A 19638-nucleotide genomic window follows, 5' to 3' on the forward strand; every position below is an offset into this window, starting at 1 on the left:
TGCGGGGCACGAGGCTCGTCATTCCATCAGCCTTACAAGGTGATGTGCTGCAGAGACTACATGAGGGACACCTGGGGGTTACAAAGTGCAGGTGCCGGGCCAAACAGACAGTATGGTGGCCAGGACTCAGCAGCCAGCTGAATGACATGGTGCTGAAATGTAGAACCTGCATTCAAGAGAGACGGAACGTCAAAGAGCCACTGTTGCCAACGGAGCTGCCAGACAGACCCTGGCAAACCTTGGGACCTGACCTGTTCACGCTGAAAGGCAAGTCCTATCTACTAGTAGTAGATTATTTCTCAAGGTATGTGGAAATTGCGCTGTTGGCACCCACAAGGTCCACAGATGTGGTAGTGCACCTGAAGTCCATGTTTTCTCGTCATGGAATTTGTGAATTTCTTAAAAGTGACAATGGGCCCCAGTTTTCTGGTAGCCACTTTAAAGCCTTTGCAGCAGACTATGGCTTTGTGCACATCACGAGCAGCCCCAAGTTTCCTCAGAGCAATGGGGAGGCGGAACGTGCGGTGCAAACCGTGAAAAACCTGCTAACAAAGGCATCAGATCCATATCTTGCCTTGCTGGCCTACAGAGCAACCCCTCTACAGAATGGCTATAGCCCAGCTGAGCTGTTGATGGGGCGCCGCCTCCGCACTACAGTTCCTGCCCTTCCGACCCTGCTGAATCCAGTTTTGCCTGACTACAACGCACTGGAGACCAAAGAAAGGGAGAAGAGGAGGAACGACGCAAGATCCTTCGACAAGAGACACAGAGCGAGAAACCTGGAGCCACTCGTTCCTGGGGAAGATGTGTGGATCACCGATGCACGAGTCCAGGGCACAGTGCTATCTACACACAACACCCCTCGCTCTTATATCGTCCAGGTGCCTCAGGGCACATTGAGGAGGAACCGGCATCACTTGGTGCCACTGCAGACCAACAGTGGGGTAGTCGACGCTGATGAGTCACCGGGGGGAGAAGATTCACTCACACCAGAGCCAGCTCCACCAGTGACAACATCTCCCAGCAGAGAGGGCCCCGCCACAGAGACTGTGCGGACCAGGTGTGGGAGAGAGGTTAGAGAGCCACAGAGACTTGATTGGTGATGTATTGATTTGTCTTCAAAAAAGAAAAAAAAAAAGAGTGAAATGTGATTGTGAAATTGTTCTGCTTACATTTACCTGAAACCTGAGAGTTTACGTTTTGAAGAACACAGCCTGCTAAAGTAACAGTTCATAGTATGGTAAAGTGTAAGTTACTTATTTCTATTTTACATGCTTGATACAGGGACAGATCAGGGACAGGTCTTCCAGCAAAAGGGCACAATAAACCCCTTAAGACCTTCAGAGACAAAGGTAGTCCACCCTTTGTTGTCAAAGAAAGGGAGATGTGGTATGATGGAATAATAGTGTAAGGGATGCTTTTATTTTGTAGTAACAGGATGTGAAGGAAGACCTGGGTGAGGCTGATGGACAGACCGGTAACATGCACACAGGTGTTCTGCTGTTAATAAGGTTTAATAAAGACCGACTTCGAATACGTCGCTGTACGAACCTCATTATAACCATAACTTGACATTTACAATCGTATCTCATGCAGTCCTATGTGCACAACACACACTTTTTAACAGCTCCGCTTCATCAAACTTCTGTCATTACAAGTCAGGGGGAGCAGCTGTCCTTCAAAACCTTTATTTCATTTAAACACACAGATTTTAGATCAGATAAAGCCACAGACGAGATGACACATTAAGAAAAGAGAAGATTCAGGTTTGGATTAAAATATGTAGTTTCAAAATACAAAGTCATTATTCAATGGCCTGTAAATACATAGTATATACACTGGATAGAATAAAGACATCAACAGCTGTCAATCCACTGAGGTACAATTGGTCTGGAAATCTCATCTGCTTCGGAAGTTTCATTTTATTTAATAAGAGCAAATCATGTTCTGTCAACCTGCTTTCAAGTCCACTGATGTGTATAACCACATATCATCAACTGCATCATGGTTCGACTGAGTGAAGACCGGATTGATTTTATAAATGTCTGATTGACTGAGTAAAGATCCAGTGGACTGAATAAAGCCTGGGTGCACTGATAGACAACTGCAACTATCACCATAAATCCTGTAGCGTCAGCAGGATTATTACATGGAGCTCTTGTTCTCAATAGATGCAGTAGTAGTATTTACAGTCGCTCTATTGCCGTGAACATGTAAATGTTCCTTTGACCACATTTTTAAACCTCATTGAAAATGTGGTGATGGCTAAAGCCAACCCTGATACACCGAACTGTTTAGGCTATGATACTCAATAAGAAGCATTGCTCAGTTTCAGCTGTCATGCTGTAAACTACTGTTAAAATTCGAGGTCTCTAAATAAGGACTTGGAAGACCTTGTTCTAAGTAGGTTTTCCTAAATCAGCCAGTTAAAGCTACCTGATGGTGATGCTGCCCTTATCAATTTGTACAAAGGTTTGAAAGGTGAAATGGTTATTTGCCCTGGTGCATCAGGAAAAATATAACAAATCAAACAAACATCCATACTCAAAACTTAAAGTCACACAAACCAATGACAAAGGATGACAGTTATGCACAGTTAGACGAATAAAGCTGAATCTGAGTGAAATAGTGAAAAACAAGTATGAGCTGGATTCAAGAATCTAAACCAACAGATTTAGCTGTGAAATTGAATTTACATATTAGAGTGCAACATCACATTGTGTCACAAGTGACGCTACAAAACATCCCGAAAACAAAGTGATGTCACAGTTGCACGGGGGTATGAGAGACCACAAACTGGTGCATTGGAGTAATGCTGTGGCATTATATCCCATATCACATAGTTACTGGTACTCTCACTACCATGAATCTTCGGGGGGTTAGGGTTAGCGTTAAAAGGAGACAGGGACGACCCTCTTATATTCTAGAGCCACTGCAGAGTTTAAAGGAAAAGTTTAAACCCTGAATAGTGCCCAGAGTATCAGTTAATTTCAGTCTTGACCCTCAGCAGTGAACAAAGTGTGGACGTATTTCTGTCCCTAGTTGGATATTTGGAGCAGCTAGATCTCCAAGAGGTTTTAAATGCACCGTCATTTTCGTTGTTGCTTTTTTATTAGAATGAGGACAGATTTGATTTGAAGCTCAGCCTGTGAATGTGTCAGCAAATGATCTCCACTTCTTTAATGTCCTCTCTATTGTCCTGGTCCTCCTCTTCCTTCTGCTGCTTCTGCTTTATGTCGTCTTCACCCTCTGTCCTCTTCCTCTCACCTGCGTCGATGTCCTCTGCCTCTTCTTTCATCGTCTCCTCCTCCTCTTTTACCTTTGTGCCACCCTCTAGTTCCCCTTCCATCCTCTCCTCAGCCGTTGCCCTCCTCCTGTCTCGCAGGGCACAGGGCAGGCAGTTTGCCAAGAAGAGGACGGCAGAGAGACAGAGCAGAGAGAGGACAGCACCAACACCGATCTCCAGCTCTCGAGTTCCTTGTCCACCCTCCTCGTCCCTCTCTCCCTCTCTCTCATGGCTTGGAGAGAAGTACACAGAGCCCTCCTGCTGGCTTGGCATCAGAACAGCTCTTTCCAGATTGTTGCGACTGACCATGCCTCTGTTCCCCACCTTGTTCCAATTTCTATTAGACACTCCCCCGCTTATCTTGTCATAGTAGTCGTTGCTCACATTTCCACTGTTGTCTTCATCAAAGTTTGATGTGTAGACATTGCTGTCTGACTCAACCAGCATGTCTGATATATCAAACTCAAACTCCTCCCCCTCCTCCCCCTTGTCCCCTGATGGCTGCAGGAAGCCCAGGTCTAGGTTGACTCTTATCCAACCAGATCCCCTTGCTAGCCTCCTAATCCTGCCTCCTCCCCCTGTGTCTGTCCAATCTGTGTTGCCTTCGATTATCAAGTTGGAGGTGACTGGCTGGTCAGTGCAGGTTGAAACCAGAAGTTCTGCTCGCAGTAACGGCCCACCTCCATCGCCCTGGGCAAAGATGCGTTGGTTGGGGCCCGGTGTCACCACAACCACAGTCTCAGCCAATGAGGAGAGACGCAGGAAATAGGGAAGGTCACTGAAGGAGGAGAGGAGGGAGGCGGCGTCATCGCTAAACTGAAGCCAAACGCTGATGGACGCCTCCTGTAGACAAATGATATGCATGGAATTATCATTAGACCTCAAAAGTCATTGTCCTCTTAACTGTCTCGCATGTGTTAACCGTTAACTATTGTCAAGTATCAGCCAGATAGTGGCATCACAGTGATGAAAGAGGGCCAACCTCAGCTTCATTCCAGCTGGAAACCCAACAGACAAGACCACAGCCAACGTAATACTGCATACAGGCACAAAGGAAGCTGAGCCCTCATTTAGAGGGAGAATTTTCGGCATCTTATTTTAAAGAACCATCACAGAGCAGAGTACTAATATGATATATCTGTGAAGATTCTCCCCTTATTTGTTCAGGACTATTACATATTTAGTGTAGATTGGCATCTGGACTTGTTTATATTTCTTGAAGAGGTTTAGACCTCTTCAGGATTTTTTAAATGGTAAATGATCTGTATTTATATAACCCTTTTTTCTAGTATTGATGAACACGCAAAGCGCTTAGCTCTAACTTACAAGAGGGAGTTTAACCAATGCTGAGAGTGGTTATATTAAGCATGCTGGCCAACCCATTTGGATGAGAGGTGAATCATCTTCAAGAAACACAGGCATGTCTAGTTGCCTATGAACACTGAACCCAGACTTGCCCCTGTTGGCTGTGCCATAGAAATACAGACCATTTACAGAAAACACAAGGCTGGAAAGGTTTAGAGGGAGGGAGCCTTATGCAGATGAGGAGTGTAAATCCCATACACACATCAAAAATGGCTGCTCTCTTACCTGTTGGTGGTTGTACAGGATATTGTAGGCCGTCACTGTTGTTGTGACAATGGAAGGGTGTGTTGGGCTGCCCATGACTGACATGCCGAGGCCATTGACCACTTGTACTGAAAGGTCTGCAGGGGTAACAGGCTCGGAGGTCACAGTGATGTCACATCTGCCCAACACGCCATCCCACTGCTCCGAGACAACCTGAGAGAGATAGAGAGAGATGATGATGATGATAGAGGAGAGAGATCCAACTGACATGATACAAAACTATCACCTACATAGAGTGAAGTCTTTCCTGGCCGTAAACCAATCAGGTTGTCCTGGGTGCCGAGGGAAGCCACTCCAGGGTCCTCCACTCTCAGCCACTCACGGACCAGCTCTGTCACATCCACGAACCAATCAGACGAGTTTAAGAGGTGTACCGTTCTACTGCGGGAGTCCTGAGCTGTGAACTGAGCCAGAACCTGAACCGTGGTGCGCTGATACACCGGCACACACCTGAGGAAACATGGGACACGTGAGCAACTAAAGTGTGTGTGTGTGTGTGTGTGTGTGTGTGTGTGTGTGTGTGTGTGTGTTTGTGTGTGTGTGTGCGTGTGTGTGTGTGTGTGTGTGTCGTGTGTTGTGTGTTGTGTGTGTGTGGGAGAGGGAGAGGGACGCCTGTGTCCCCCCCACAGAAGTTACATGTGTGACCTCAGACTACAGATAAGGGTTAAGGCTCAACAGACCCTAAGAGCCTTTCACACTTTCACACCCAGCACTAAACTGTCTTAACCTCAGTCCAGTAGTGTGTGTCTGCACATCAGTGAGTGTAGATTGTGTAATTATGTTTTCACTCTTTGGTCACTAAGAAATGAGAAATCACAGCTGTGGCGACAGGAGGATTATTTCTGAACACTCATCACACAAAGAGATTTTGCACAGCTGGTCATTTTTTTTTTTTTTTTGAGTCACCCTCAGTAAGTCATACTGTTTTTCAAAAGCTCCCAAAGATATACCATTCTAAAATATTTTCAGATTTACTTCAGACTTTAGACACAAATGAAATTAAATGTAATTCATGTTGTATGAAACATCTAGGACGATGGATCAAGTCCCACTATGTGCTGATGAAACACATGTTTAGAGAATTGAGGGTACTATCAAAATAACAATAGCCACTGTATTTCCAAGAGGTTGAAAAGAAAAAGACTTTTAAAGGATAAGAGTTTGAGAGTAATTTAAAGTTTGGGGATCTCAAAATGTTGAGCTGAGGAGATCAAATAAACTGCATCCCCTGAGGAAGTAATAAGCACAGAACTGAATGGATCTGTTATCCCAGATGTAGTCCCAAAGTTGCAGCTGGAGGAGAACGACTGCATGAGAGGTTTTAATATCATTTGATGACAAATATTTTCAACCAGCTTCGTATTAGGTTGAATGAGTCAAACCTCTCCTTTTCATAGAGAAAGTGCTGCACATAGATGCACTCTGTCCTCATCCTTCTATACCTCTCTGCTGCATTTGACACAGTGAGCCACCAGATCCTTATTTCCTCCCTTCAGGACCTGGGTGTGTCAGGCTCTCCTCTCTCCCTGCTCTCATCCTACCTCAATGAACGCACTTATAGGGTTATCAAGGTTCAGTCATTGGTCATCTCCTCTTCTCTTTGTACACCAACTCTCTCGGCTCTGTCATTCACTCACATGGCTTTTCCTACCATAGCTATACTGATGACACCCAACTAATTCTGTCTTTTCCCCGATCTGAAACACAGATAGCAACATGAATCTCTGCCTGTCTTACCGACATCTCTCAGTTGATGTCTGCACACCATCTAAAGATTAACCTTGACAAGACTGAACTACTTTTCCTTCCAGGGAAAGACTCTCCCATCCACGACCTGACTATTAACTTTGACAACTCCGTGTAACCCCCACTCAGACTGCTAGGAACCTGGGTGTGACACTCAATAGCCAACATCAATGTACTACATCAGGAGAATACGCCCCCTTCTCACTCAGAAGGCAGTGCAGGTTCTGGTCCAGGCTCTGGTCATCTCATGCCTAGACTACTGTAACTCCCTCCTGACAGGTCTACCTGCTACTGCCATCCGACCTTTGCAGCTCATCCCGAATGCAGCAGCTTCGACTGGTTTTTAACCAACCTAAATTCACTCACACTACTCCGCTCCCTTCACTGGTTACCAGTGGCTGCTCGCATCCGGTTCAAAACACTAGTACTTGCGTACCATGCTGTGAACGGATCAGGTCCAGTCTACATCCAGAACATGGTCAAACGTTACACCCCAGCTCGTTCACCCCGCTCTGCTTCGGCTAATCGGCTCGTTGCTCCCTCACTGCAAGCTAAACACTCATCAAAATCACGACTGTTTGCAGTCCTGGCTCCTAGATGGTGGAATGAGCTCCTCATCGACATCCGGACATCTGAAAGTCTACACATCTTCCGCCGAAAACTAAAAACACACCTCTTCCGACTTTACCTTGAATAAAAATTAAAAAAATTAAAACACTAACAACTCTTTGAAACTAACACTTTAGTAGCACTTAAATGGCACTTACTTATAGCACTTTGTAGTTTTGCTTTATTTTGAAGAAATTGTACTTTCTTGATTCTTGTTGTCCTGGGTCTGTACCCTCGGGGTTGATGCACTTATTGTAATTCGCTTTTGATAAAAGCGTCAGCTAAATGAAATGTAATGTAATGTAATGTATGAATGTGTGTGAATGGGTGAATGGCAAAACCTGTACTGTGAAGTGCTTTGAGTGGCTATCAAGACTGGAAAAGTGCTATATAAATACAGACCATTAAAAAATGTGTCTCAGTTCATATTTTGATCATCTTTAGAAACTCAAACACAGCCTGTACATGAATTATATGGAAACCATGACTGAAAGGTGAGGACACATTCAGGCTGTCTTGTACCCGTTCTCTGTGAGGTGGTTCCAGCCACTGATGGCGTTGAGAATGGGGTCTGACAAGGAAACTCGCAGGGGCACAGACGGAGCCCAGACCTCTAGACACACAGAGCCGCTGAGCGCGCCCAGTAGAAACTCCACCACTGCACACGTGTTGCCCAACCCTGATTCGCTGCCATCCACAAAGAGGGTGGAGCAATCACTGGACACCTGTAGTTAGGATGGAGACGGAGAGGGGACAAATGTAAGAAACACCAGGAAGCATACAGTAAAGGACATAAAGTAAGTCAGTAGAGGAGATGGGTTACAAAAGAATGTGTAAATATGGCATTAAATTAGTGATGCCTTCATCAGTATATTTATAATAACAAAGGCTAAATACTATTATATACCAGGAAAATCATGACTCTCCACAATCATCAGTGCTGCTCGATGTGGTAACTGTTGGGATTCTCTATTATATTGTAAGGTCTTACTATGTTAAGTGTCTTGACCCCACAGAACCATTCCTACAAACCAAACTGCTTTTTAAAACTCACAGATTTGATGTAGTTCTCCAGGAAAAATAGCTGATTGTTACCTGCTGCTGAAAATCGAATACAGTATGAGACAGTGTGATAAGATTGCTTTTTGTCAGACTTGTCTAAATAAACATGAAGGAACATAGAGTAATTAATCAGTGCGCCAGGCTGATGTTAATGATGTGTGTTTCACCTTGAGAGTGTTCTCGTTGGTAGAGTGACATGTGACTGCAGCGGTGACATCTGACAGCTTCCCATTATGGCTTATGGCCAGCACAATGACAGGAAGTGATACTCGCTGGTTGGTCAGTATGGCGGTGTTGATGATCTTGTTACTCTGAGGACAGACGACCAGATAATCTAAATTATCTTCAAACATATCATATGAAAGGGACCTTAAGAAGATTTCAAAGATTTGGGAATGAATAAATACATTCAATAAGAAAATATAAAGTAATATAAAGTAATATATAAAAAGTACCTCTGTGATGGGAGCAATCCCAACAATGTGTCTGTCAGTGAATGAGAAGGTGCTAGCTGTCTCCCCTCGTGGCGATGGCAGGTTATTGCGCCCAGAGTACTCCACCCACCAGTTAGCTGACACGGTCATGGCAACACCGAAGCTTCGCCTCAAACCGTCTACTGACAGACACACTACCTGCAGAAGAAGGGTGGAACTGCAGGACGACACAGAGACTGAGCTGTCAGTATGCACAGTACGTCTAATGAAACACAGTAGCTGCAGAGGGAAGATCCCACCTTCATTACACAGGGGACTTGCCTTTAGACCATTGAATTAGTCCTTACTAGAGGCCTTGAGGCTGGTCCCAAATACTGTGCTCAGCCTAACATGCTAAGTTTCAAAGATGCCAAACTTAACAAACTGGTCTTTTATGGTCACATGAGGTAGAAACATTTCAACAACTATTGGATTTTAGGTCCTTTAGCTGTAACTGTGTTCTCATTTATAGAGAACCTCACTCCATGTTTCACTGGCACACTAAATTGATGTGCAAATAAACTCTGCCTACTTGTGCGAGTGCTTGAGTGTACTGTGTTTGTGGCAGAGGATGGACAACACATCATGTTTGGATCCTTGACTTTTCTCCAAGGTCACTGCCCACAGGTCAGAGGTCAGGGTTCTCTGTGCCACCATCGACACCAAGCCCTTCTTCACCTTCAGCCTGAAGACACACATAAACACGCACACATACACACATACAGATTTACAACGTAAAACTGCAAGAGTTGTTGGCAGTATTTAAAAATTGCTAACATAAACCAGGATGCATAATTTGACTTAGCACATAAAATAATTCTCTAGGACAGCCTTCTTCCACCTGCCCAATATTGTGAAAATATTCCTTAACATCAGGATGTCCCAGTACGTCTGTGAAAATCCTCCAGCTGGTCCTAGAAGAAGACATCATATTACTCATGTCTCAGCATTTGCTCTTTGTAAAAGTAGAGTAAAGAGCTCCAAATAGATCACTTAGCCCTAGAATGAATAGAATGGGAGATGGGTCTTCAACTACCAGGCTCCAGAGCTGCAGGATCCATATCTGCAATTATAACTACTTTTATAAATCTGATTATGATTAGGAATTTTGTTACAACTTATACTATCAACTAATGCCGCTATCATTAATAAAATGATTACATCTTTAAAAAAAAAAATCATTTTGACAAAACTGACATGATTTATTGCTCACCTTATGACAACAAACTCTGAGCTGAAGTTGGATCTTAGATTTACAGACATCCTGATTGGCTGTCCTATCAGGACTGGTCCCCTGTGGTAGCGAATCACGACATGGGAGTCCAAGCTAAGCTCCTCCCCATCCTGCCTGTTCAAGCAGGCTTCTTCTTCTTTGGTCCTCCTCTGGCCTATATGCGTCTCCCTCTCCTCCTCCCTCAGTGCCACTGCTTTGATATGGAAGAGCTGCCTCTGGGACTGAGCCTCTCGGTCCTCTACACATCTGGATGGGTGTTCAGTGGGTACAAGTAGATCAGACAAACATTATTGAGAGAAGAGAGTCAGAGAGAGAATCACACTCACTGCAACATACCCTGGTGGTGTCAGCTTCAGGTTGGCCACCGTGTCAAAATTGGAGTAGTAGAGCTGTATTTGGCTTCTCGTAGGACCCCTTGGGTATCTGAGGGCCTGTGGAACATCTGCGTGGGTGTCCCCATTAACACCTGGATGATACCTGAATCATGAGATATATTCATGTATCACACGTGTAACTGCTAAGGATCATCGTCATCTTCAGCTAACGGAGGACAATTAGGATTCATGGCTTTACACACACCTGTGATTGAATCTTGAAGCTTGAATGTCCGCATGTTCATGATCCTGTTTCAAAGTCTCATTTTTTCTTATGTTCCAAGTTACATATAGTAAACTATCCTAACGGCACAAAAATGTATTAGATTGCTCATATCGGCCTGATGAGGGCTTTTTGTTCATGGAGATTTGTTTGTTTGTGGTGTTTGTTCATTGGCTTAATTGATTGTAACTGATGAATGCAAAGAACTGCAAACACTGTAACACTGTGGTGCTACACTGGATGATGCCAACAATCATCACAATGTTGAATCCAGCATCATGACCATCAACAGCTTGGCAATCCCTGGCACACATTCACACAGGCACAACATTTCCAGTATCTCTGCTATAATGTAGAGGATTACTATTATATTATTTATTGTGAGTCATGTCCCAGTCAAGCTTTATGATCCCATTCATAAATCCCAGTCTTTCACTGTTAACGTCTGGCGATACCAATTTGAATCCTATACTTATTTTACATTTATTAGATATTGATTGTATTGTGGGAACGGTTGGATTTCTCAATAATATTCTATGGTCTCGACCTTACTATGTAAAGTGCCTCAAGATAATGTATGTTGTGAATTGGTGGCAGGCTGGGGATGCTAAACACGGATGCCAGGATTCTCTGCAACTTCTACAGGTGCACTATAGAGAGTATCCTGACTGGCTGCATCACCGCCTGGTAAAGCAGCTGCACCGCCCTGAACCGTAAGCTGCCATCCATGGACGACCTCTACAACCGGCGGTGTAGGAAGATCCAACCGGATCATTAAAGACCCCTACCACCCCAGATATAAATATGATATATAAAGATATATATATATATATATATATATATATATGTATATTACTTGTGTTATATTTTGAGCATTGCTAGAAGAGAGCCTGTGACCCAAGCATTTCATTGCCAGCAATTGCTTAATGTAATTGGTATGCACATGACAATAAACTCTTGAATATTGAATCTTGGTCCACAAATAAATTGAATTGAATTTAAATAACCTAGCTGTCAACTAATCAAACTCACAAACCTTGTTTTTTGATGAGCTTCTTTTCCAATTGCTGAAGGTCATGGTTCAAGATTATGATATCGTCCCCAAAAGAGGCATGAGACAGACAAGTTTAGATTTCTCTGTGTGTTGCAGAGGCAGATCTGGGATTTTTCTAAAACAGGAGCCACAATTTACACAGAGGGTCGATTACATGTCCAACATGCACCACAATTCCTGATTCATGAGGTGCACATTGAAGTCCTACCTTGTTCTGTAGCTTTGAATAAAGCCACACAATTGAATATATTTTGAAAATTGCTCCTTTTTCAAGCACATTGTGCACTAAGAAAATAAAAACTCAGAATACATTGTCATATCTATGGTTTATTGTTAATGTTATTGTTAACATAATGATATATTTACCATGAAGTGGCTTTACACTATATTACCTTTCATTTAGCTAGCACTTTTATCCGAAGCGACTTACAATAAGTGCATTCAAGCATGAAAACCCAGAACAGCAAGAATCAATTAAGCACATTTGCTTCAAAAAGCAACAAAGTACTACATGTAACTGCAACTAAACTGATTTCTTTAAAAAATAAAATAAGTTCACGGTGTTTTATTAGACATCATCACCTCCACCAAGATATAGTTGGAAGAAATATGTTTTTAGTTTGCGGCGGAATATGTATAGACTTTCTGCTGTCCTGATGTCAATGGGGAGCTCGATCCACCATTTATGAGCCAGGACAACAAACAGTCATGATTTTGCTGAGTGACTAGTGAGGGAGCAACAAGCCCATTGGACGCAGACCATGTCCTGGATGAAGGCTGGACCCGATATGGGCAGCCACTGGTAACCAGTGAAGGGAGCAGAGGAGCGGAGTAGTGTGTGGTGTGATTTTGGCTGACCAAAATAAATGTAAGAACTTATACAAGAAGAAATAACAAACTTTAGCACCTCACCTCAGTGAAGGAGAACTCGCACGCTGACGGTTGACGGGGTTGCTGTGATGATGTCCACTCCGCTGCCGTTCACGCTGGTGGATGCGATTGTGAGGGTGGATTCTACTTTGCCACTTGTGCAAATCCGCATGTGATCGATTTGTGTTCTGATCCTCGAACCAGTTACTGGGCAGCGTGAGAGTAGCTACACATAGCCCTAGAGGAGGCTGGGCCAGGACAGATTGATGGACAGATAGAACCAGTTAAGGGAGAAGGTGCAATGAATCACTGAGAAAGACGGAGAGAAAGCACTGCAGTTTTCACCTGTGTTATACAGGAGGCCTTGTGCTCCTCTGTATCCTTGAAGGCATGCAGGGTAACACAGGTCCTTCGGTTGCTTGTGTCACCCCACTTGTGGAACAGTGTCCTCAACAGGAACCTTTCCTGCCCTGCCTTATCCCTTCCTCTCTCTACATGCTCTGAGAGGAGGGAGGCAGACAAAGGGGGGGAGAGAGGGAGGACAGCCTCTGATATGAGCTGTGGAAAGACACAGAGGTACAGTTAGGTCCATAAATATTTGGACATTGACACAATTTTCATTATTTTGGCTCTGTACACCACCACAATGGATTTGAAATGATACAATCCAGATGAACTTTAAGTGCAGACTTTCAGCTTTAATTTGAGGGTGTTTACATCCAAATCAGGTGAACGGTGTAGGAATTACAACACATTTTATATGTGGCCCTCCCTTTTTAAGGGACCAAAAGTAATTGGACAAACTAACATAATCATAAATGTAATTGTCACTTTTAATACTTGGTTGCAAATCCTTTGCAGTCAAGGTTCTGAAGCATTTGGCACATAATATTGCACAAAACACTTCAGAATTTATCCTACTGCTTTTGTCAGCAGTCACAACATCAATAAATACAAGGGAACCAGTTCCATTGGCAGCCATACATGCCCGCGCCATAACACTACGTCCACCATGCTTCACTGATGAGATGGTATGCTTTGGATCATGAGCAGTTCCTTCCCTTCTCCATACTCTTCTCTTCCCATCATTCTTGTACAAGTTGATCTTTGTCTCATCTGTCCATAGGATGTTGTTCCAGAACTGTACAGGCTCTTTTAAATGTCGTTTGATAAACTCCAATCTGGTCTTCCTGTTTTTGAGGCTCACCAATGGTTTACATCTTGTGGTGAACCCTCTATATTTGCTCTGGTGAAGTCTTCTCTTGATTGTTGTCTTTGACACAGATACGCCTACCTCCTGGAGAGTGTTCTTGATCTGGCCAACTGTTGTGAAGGGTTTTTCTTCACCAGTGAAATAATTATTCTGTCATCCACCACAGATGTTTTCCTTGGTCTTCCGGGTTTTTTGGTGTTGCTGAGCTCACCAGTGCGTTTTTTTCTTTTTATAAATGAACCAAACAGTTGATTTGGCCACACCTTATGTTTCTGATATCTCTCTGATTGGTTTGTTTTGATTATTCAGCCTAATGATGGCTTGCTTCACTGATAGTGACAGCTATTTGGACTTCATAATTAGAGTTGACAGCAACAGATTCCAAACACAAATACTTCACTTGAAATTAATTCTAGACGTTTTATTTGCTCCTTGTCAATGAAATAACGAGGAAATAACACACACCTGGCCATGGAACAGCTGAGCAGCCAATTGTCCAATTACTTTTGGTCCCTTAAAAAGGGGGGTGCCACATATGAAATGTGTTGTAATTCCTACACCGTTCACTTGATTTGGATGTTAATACCCTCAAATTAAAGCTGAAAGTCTGCCCTTAAAGCACATATTGATTGTTTCATTCAAAATTCATTGTGGTGGTGTACAGAGCCAAAATGGTGAAAATTGTGTCAATGTCCAAATATTTATGGACCTAACTGTAGGTGGTTGGCTTCCTGAGGTTGGAACAGAACTAGCATGCATTACCATCGACAGTTAACCCACCAACAGATCTCAGCTGTCCTTTTCCTCTTACCTGTGTCACTGAGTAAGGGCCAAATGAAGCCTGGAGGCCCGGTCTGGGACCCCAGTTGGGTGGGGGTATCATGAAGAGGCTCTTTGAGAAAGAGAAGGGGCTGGAGTTGGAGAAAAGAGGGCCGAGCTCTGCCTGGGACAGAGGCAGGAACTGCCAAGGATGAGGGACAACTGACATGTGGACTGGCAGGGAGAGAGGGAAAGGAGGCTGGAGGAGGGATGGACAGACTGAAGGGATAAACAAGAAAAAAGAAGGTAAAGTTGTGAAGCAAAATGTTTAGAGAATGAGGCCTAAAAAAAAGTCCACAATGAGGAAAACAATCCCACTCTTCTTCCCTTTCCTGTTTGTCTTAAAAAAAAACATCAGATTTTTTTATGACTTTTTCTTTTACTACAACAACAGGAAGACAAAAGTAAGTAAACCTATATATTAATAGTCATTTGTTTACATGGAATTGTCATGGTGCGGCCTATATAGAGGCTAAAGTAACACAACACACAGGAAGTGATACAAAAATGATGATTTCTTAGAGAATAATTGACGAAAGGAATGTTAAGGGGACTGATATTTATGGTTGTGTAATCTGTTGCAGATCCAAATAAACATTCAGATCTAGTAGCCTAAATTTAAATGTGGTTCCATAAGGGGTTCCATACGCTTGGCAGGCGTATGAGCTCTACTGAGTGACTTATCGTTTCTAGTCGAAGGTGGAACGTTTCTCTGAGCTCATAATAAAAACTCCACCTTTAACACCAGTAGAACCTTTGAGGGACTATAGAACTTGAAGAATGGACTATTCAGGTAGGATGACACACTGTGTCCAGCAGTGACATTTGAGATTAACTGTATTGTTGAAGCAAAGTACTGGCAAATGTCTATATATTTGATGGGAACAATGTAAAAAAGAAAGAAATATGTGAGAGAACATGGTTGAAAAGAACAAAACAAGAATGAAGCAGGAATAAAGCGTAAAGTTGTACAAGCAGATATGCAGGCAGTATGACACGTGTACATGAAGTCAAACTCAGTTAGACGCTACAGACAGAAAACAAATCCCGATGGTAAAGACTCACCTGCTGTGAAAATCCAAAAGAACAGCAGCATGCTACCTCCTCTTCTGTCCCACCACACACCGGACCCGCTGACACATGCCATCACCTGTGACCTGGTGCAACACAGTATTATGTGAGCAGCTGCATTTAATCATTATGAAACTCTTCTTTATTTGATAGATCTATGCAATGATTCACACTTTAAATATTCAACTATATTTTCCCAACCTCAGTCAGGTGCTTTTAGTATTTCTTATATTTCAAAACTACGCTAATGCTGTTATAATAATGAAGGAATGTCCCATCCCTGCATGTAAACAAAAGCAGTCTCATCTTGTTTATTTGCTTCCTCTGCAACTTCTGAGCTGATCCCCGTCTTCATCGGCAGATTAAGTTTTTCACAATCTGTTCGGTTCAGCTCTTAAGACAACATGAACAAGAAGCCCTGGAAATGTTCAGGATAATGGTTTAAACAACTACTGCTGAAAATGAACAAATCAGCTGTTGAGGAAGACCATTCGATAATGTCAAAAGCTCTAGAACATGCAGGTCAATGGTGTTTGACTGGAGATTCTTTTGAAAACCAGTGTTTGAAGGTGGAGGGTAGTCTCACTGTACACTCCAGCTATTAGCTTGATACAGAAAGAGGTAAACGTGTGATCAGCTTTTAATTAGTCATGCTAATTTGAAGATAAGTGAGTTATGGCAGAGTCAGATGTTAACAGTACAGGGATGGATGATGACTACATAGAGTTAGATAGCTAACAGTGACTATAATCAGGTGTCTTTGATGCAGAGGACAGACATACAGTGCTGTGAAAAAGTATTTGCCCCCTTCCTGGTTTCTTATGTTTTTGCATATTTGTCACACTTAAATGTTTCAGATTATTAAACCAATTTTTAATTTAGACAAAGACAACCCGAGTAAATATAAAATGCAGTTTTTAAATGACGATTTCATTTATTAAGGGGAAAAAGCTATCCAAACCTACCTGGCCCTATCTGAAAAAGGAATTTCCCCACATGATAAATCATGAATGAATTGTGATTAACAAAATTTTTTGGAAAGCTGAATTCAATTTCACTAGCCACACCCAGGCCTGATTAGTGCCAGACCTGTTGAATAAAGAAATCATTTAAATAGAACCTGTATGACAAGGTGAAGTAGGCTAAAAGATCTTAAAAAGCAACACATCATGCCGCGATCTAAAGAAATTCTAAAACAGATGAGAAACAAAGTAATTCACATATATCAGTCTGGAAAGGGTTACAAAGCCATTTGGCTTTGGGACTTCAGTGAACCACAGTGAGAGCCATTATCAACATATGGAGAAGACTTAGAACAGTGGTGAACCTTCCCAGGAGTCACAAAAGACCCCAGAACAACATCCAAGGAACTCCAGGCCTCAATTGCCTCAGTTACGGTCAGTGTTTGTGATTCAACAATAAGAAAGACACTGGGCAAAAATGGCATCCATGGCAGAGTTCCACGGAGAAAGCCACTGCTGACCAACACAGCATTTCATAAAAACAACATCATACCAACAGTCAAACATGGTGGTGGTAGTGTGATGGTCTGGGGCTGCTTTGCAGCTTCAGGACCTGGACGACTTGCCATAATTGATGGAACCATGAATTCTGCTCTCTAACAGAAAATCCTGAAGGACTATGTCTGGCCATCAGTTTGTGACCTCAAGCGCACTTGGGTTATGCAGCAGGACAATGATCCAAAACACACCAGCATGTCCACCTCTGAATGGCTCAAAAAAACAAAATGAAGGCTTTGGAGTGGCCTAGTCAAAGTCCCGACTTAAATCCGATTGAGATGCTGTGACATGACCTCAAACAAGCACATGTTGTGCTTTGTCTGTCAATGTTAAAGACACAGCACTTTACTCTCCTATTATCTCAACAACTAATTTCTTTGTTTTTTGTTGTTTTGTTGTTTTGTTTTGTTTTGTTTTGTTTTGTTTTTTCTTTTTATGTAAAGTAAAGTTTGTAATGGTTTAATTATGCCATTATTTTACTTTTTTCTTGTCAGTGGGTGGGAAGGGTCAAGGGTTAATTGTGGTTCATGGAAGCGGTTTTGGCTCAGTTTAAGCTCATTGCTGTTATCATCATACATCTTGTAGGACATCCTACTGCTATTTTCTACCTCTAACAATTTTTGTATACACTGTATGTGTGAATTATTGCTGTATGTGTATGTGAATGAAAAAACTTTTATAGATTGTGCTCACAACTGGTCCGAAGCACCTGCAGGAGCACAGAATGTCACAATAACCAGAACCTCCGCAAGGCAAACTTATCATAACAGATAAACATGAGCAATATTAGTCCTGTGAACACACACACACAGACACACACACACAAACACGTCAGCTGGTAGAAATGGGATTAAATTCAGACACGTGTTCTGCAGCTTAACAAGTTAAATCAGTTGATTTAGTAAATTTATCAGATGTATGTGTTGTTACATGTTCTCACATGGTAACACATGAGATAACAGTATACATAGTGCACTACCCTCCACACACACATACACACACACACACACACACACACACACACACACACACACACACACACACACACACACCTGCTCTTTACCTACCTATTTCACCTCCTGATTCCATCTTTTCCCCAAGGCATTTTAAAGCAGGCTGATCCACATCACAGTTCCGGCCAGGGAAGCTAGAAAAACTTGTTTTAAAAATTTAAATCAAAGTAAACAGTAATGTTCTCTTTACTCTCACTCTTCTTTGTTGCTCTGCTGCAGCTGTAAACCTCTCCCTTTCTGAGCCAGTCACACAATACAGATTTATGTGTTTAAAGCGATAAATAATCCCCCTCCCTCCCCCACATCCCGTCTCTCTTCCCTTCTTTACAATCACATTTTTTCCTTTTTGCTTATTTTTCTTCCCCCTTTCCTCACCCCTCCCTTCTTGGTTTCTTCTTTTACCCACCCTTCTCTTCAGTCTACCTTTTTAAGTTATTCTTGCCAAAAAATAGTTTAGCTTTCACTGCTTTGTTATTAATAGCAATCACACAGAGTCACCTCACCCTGGAGTCACTACGTGATAATGTGCAACAGTCATAAGGAGCATGTTAACCATGAATGAATTATTCTATTCTATTCTACTCTGCCTGTTTGGTGGAATCCTTTGATTTTCAGTCTTTCTTGGGCATTATCTTTAATAAATCTTCTCTAATCAAGAAATTTGAATTCAGAGCTCAATAAGTACAGATTGCCTTCAAACATGTGTGCAGATGCACATATAGGCAGTGTGTGTGTGGGGTGTGTGTGTGTGTGTGTGTGTCTGTGTTTACAGGCCCCTGATGTACACTGTACTGTATAGTCCCAGCGGGCTCTGCTGATATCAGTGTTTACATACAGAAAGAGAAAGAAGAGACGTCCAGAGATGAAAAAAAACAGTTGCGATAAACCCCAGCAGAGTCTATGATCATGAATCATATGTAAGAGAAGTGGATGAGTCCTGCGGCCAATAAAAGCTAACACATCAAAATGGCCAATTGATATAGAAATGGCACAGAAACAATACAGTTAGTGTGCACAACTGTATATATATATATGTATATTTTATATGGACAAATTGTCCATATAAAATATATTTCGATTACTAATTAGACTTATGAGTATGTTGAATGTGAACATATAAAAAGACTGTTTCAGATTTCACAACTGTTATGTATATATTTCTGCCTGGTTCCTGATCATAATTCAATATTATTACTTAATGTTTTATGTAAAATAATGTGTGAATGAATGATTCCAATCAAACTAATAGTAGTAATAGTAATCATGTTGCTTTCGCCATCCTCCACTATCACATCTGCATTACCTTTTTAAGTTTTATTCTCTGAAAAATGTGACCAGAAATTTCAGCTAAGGCTAATGTATTAATTCATTATTAATTAATCAATCAAGCGATCTATCAAATTATTGTATTTGTATAGGCCATATTCATAAATCATAGATTA

The 19638-nt window shown here is 42.2% G+C and overlaps 1 protein-coding gene across 1 annotated transcript; it reads right to left on the reverse strand.

The window, feature by feature from the left end:
• Window positions 1-1712: 1712 nt before the first annotated feature.
• tmem132a (transmembrane protein 132A) lies at window positions 1713-15739 on the reverse strand. The gene is made up of 13 exons (XM_053418224.1): window positions 15658-15739; window positions 14585-14811; window positions 12906-13118; window positions 12603-12808; window positions 10376-10516; window positions 10019-10285; window positions 9338-9490; window positions 8788-8983; window positions 8500-8643; window positions 7793-7995; window positions 5146-5365; window positions 4877-5068; window positions 1713-4129 (listed from the first exon to the last, which is right to left on the reverse strand). Exons 1-13 carry the CDS (start codon window positions 15737-15739, stop codon window positions 3158-3160), a joined length of 3216 nt encoding a protein of 1071 aa, XP_053274199.1. The 3' UTR covers window positions 1713-3157.
• Between the last annotated feature and the right edge of the window lie 3899 nt (window positions 15740-19638).

The sequence above is a fragment of the Pleuronectes platessa genome, chromosome 3, assembly GCF_947347685.1.
Source record: "Pleuronectes platessa chromosome 3, fPlePla1.1, whole genome shotgun sequence".
NCBI lineage: Eukaryota > Metazoa > Chordata > Actinopteri > Pleuronectiformes > Pleuronectidae > Pleuronectes > Pleuronectes platessa.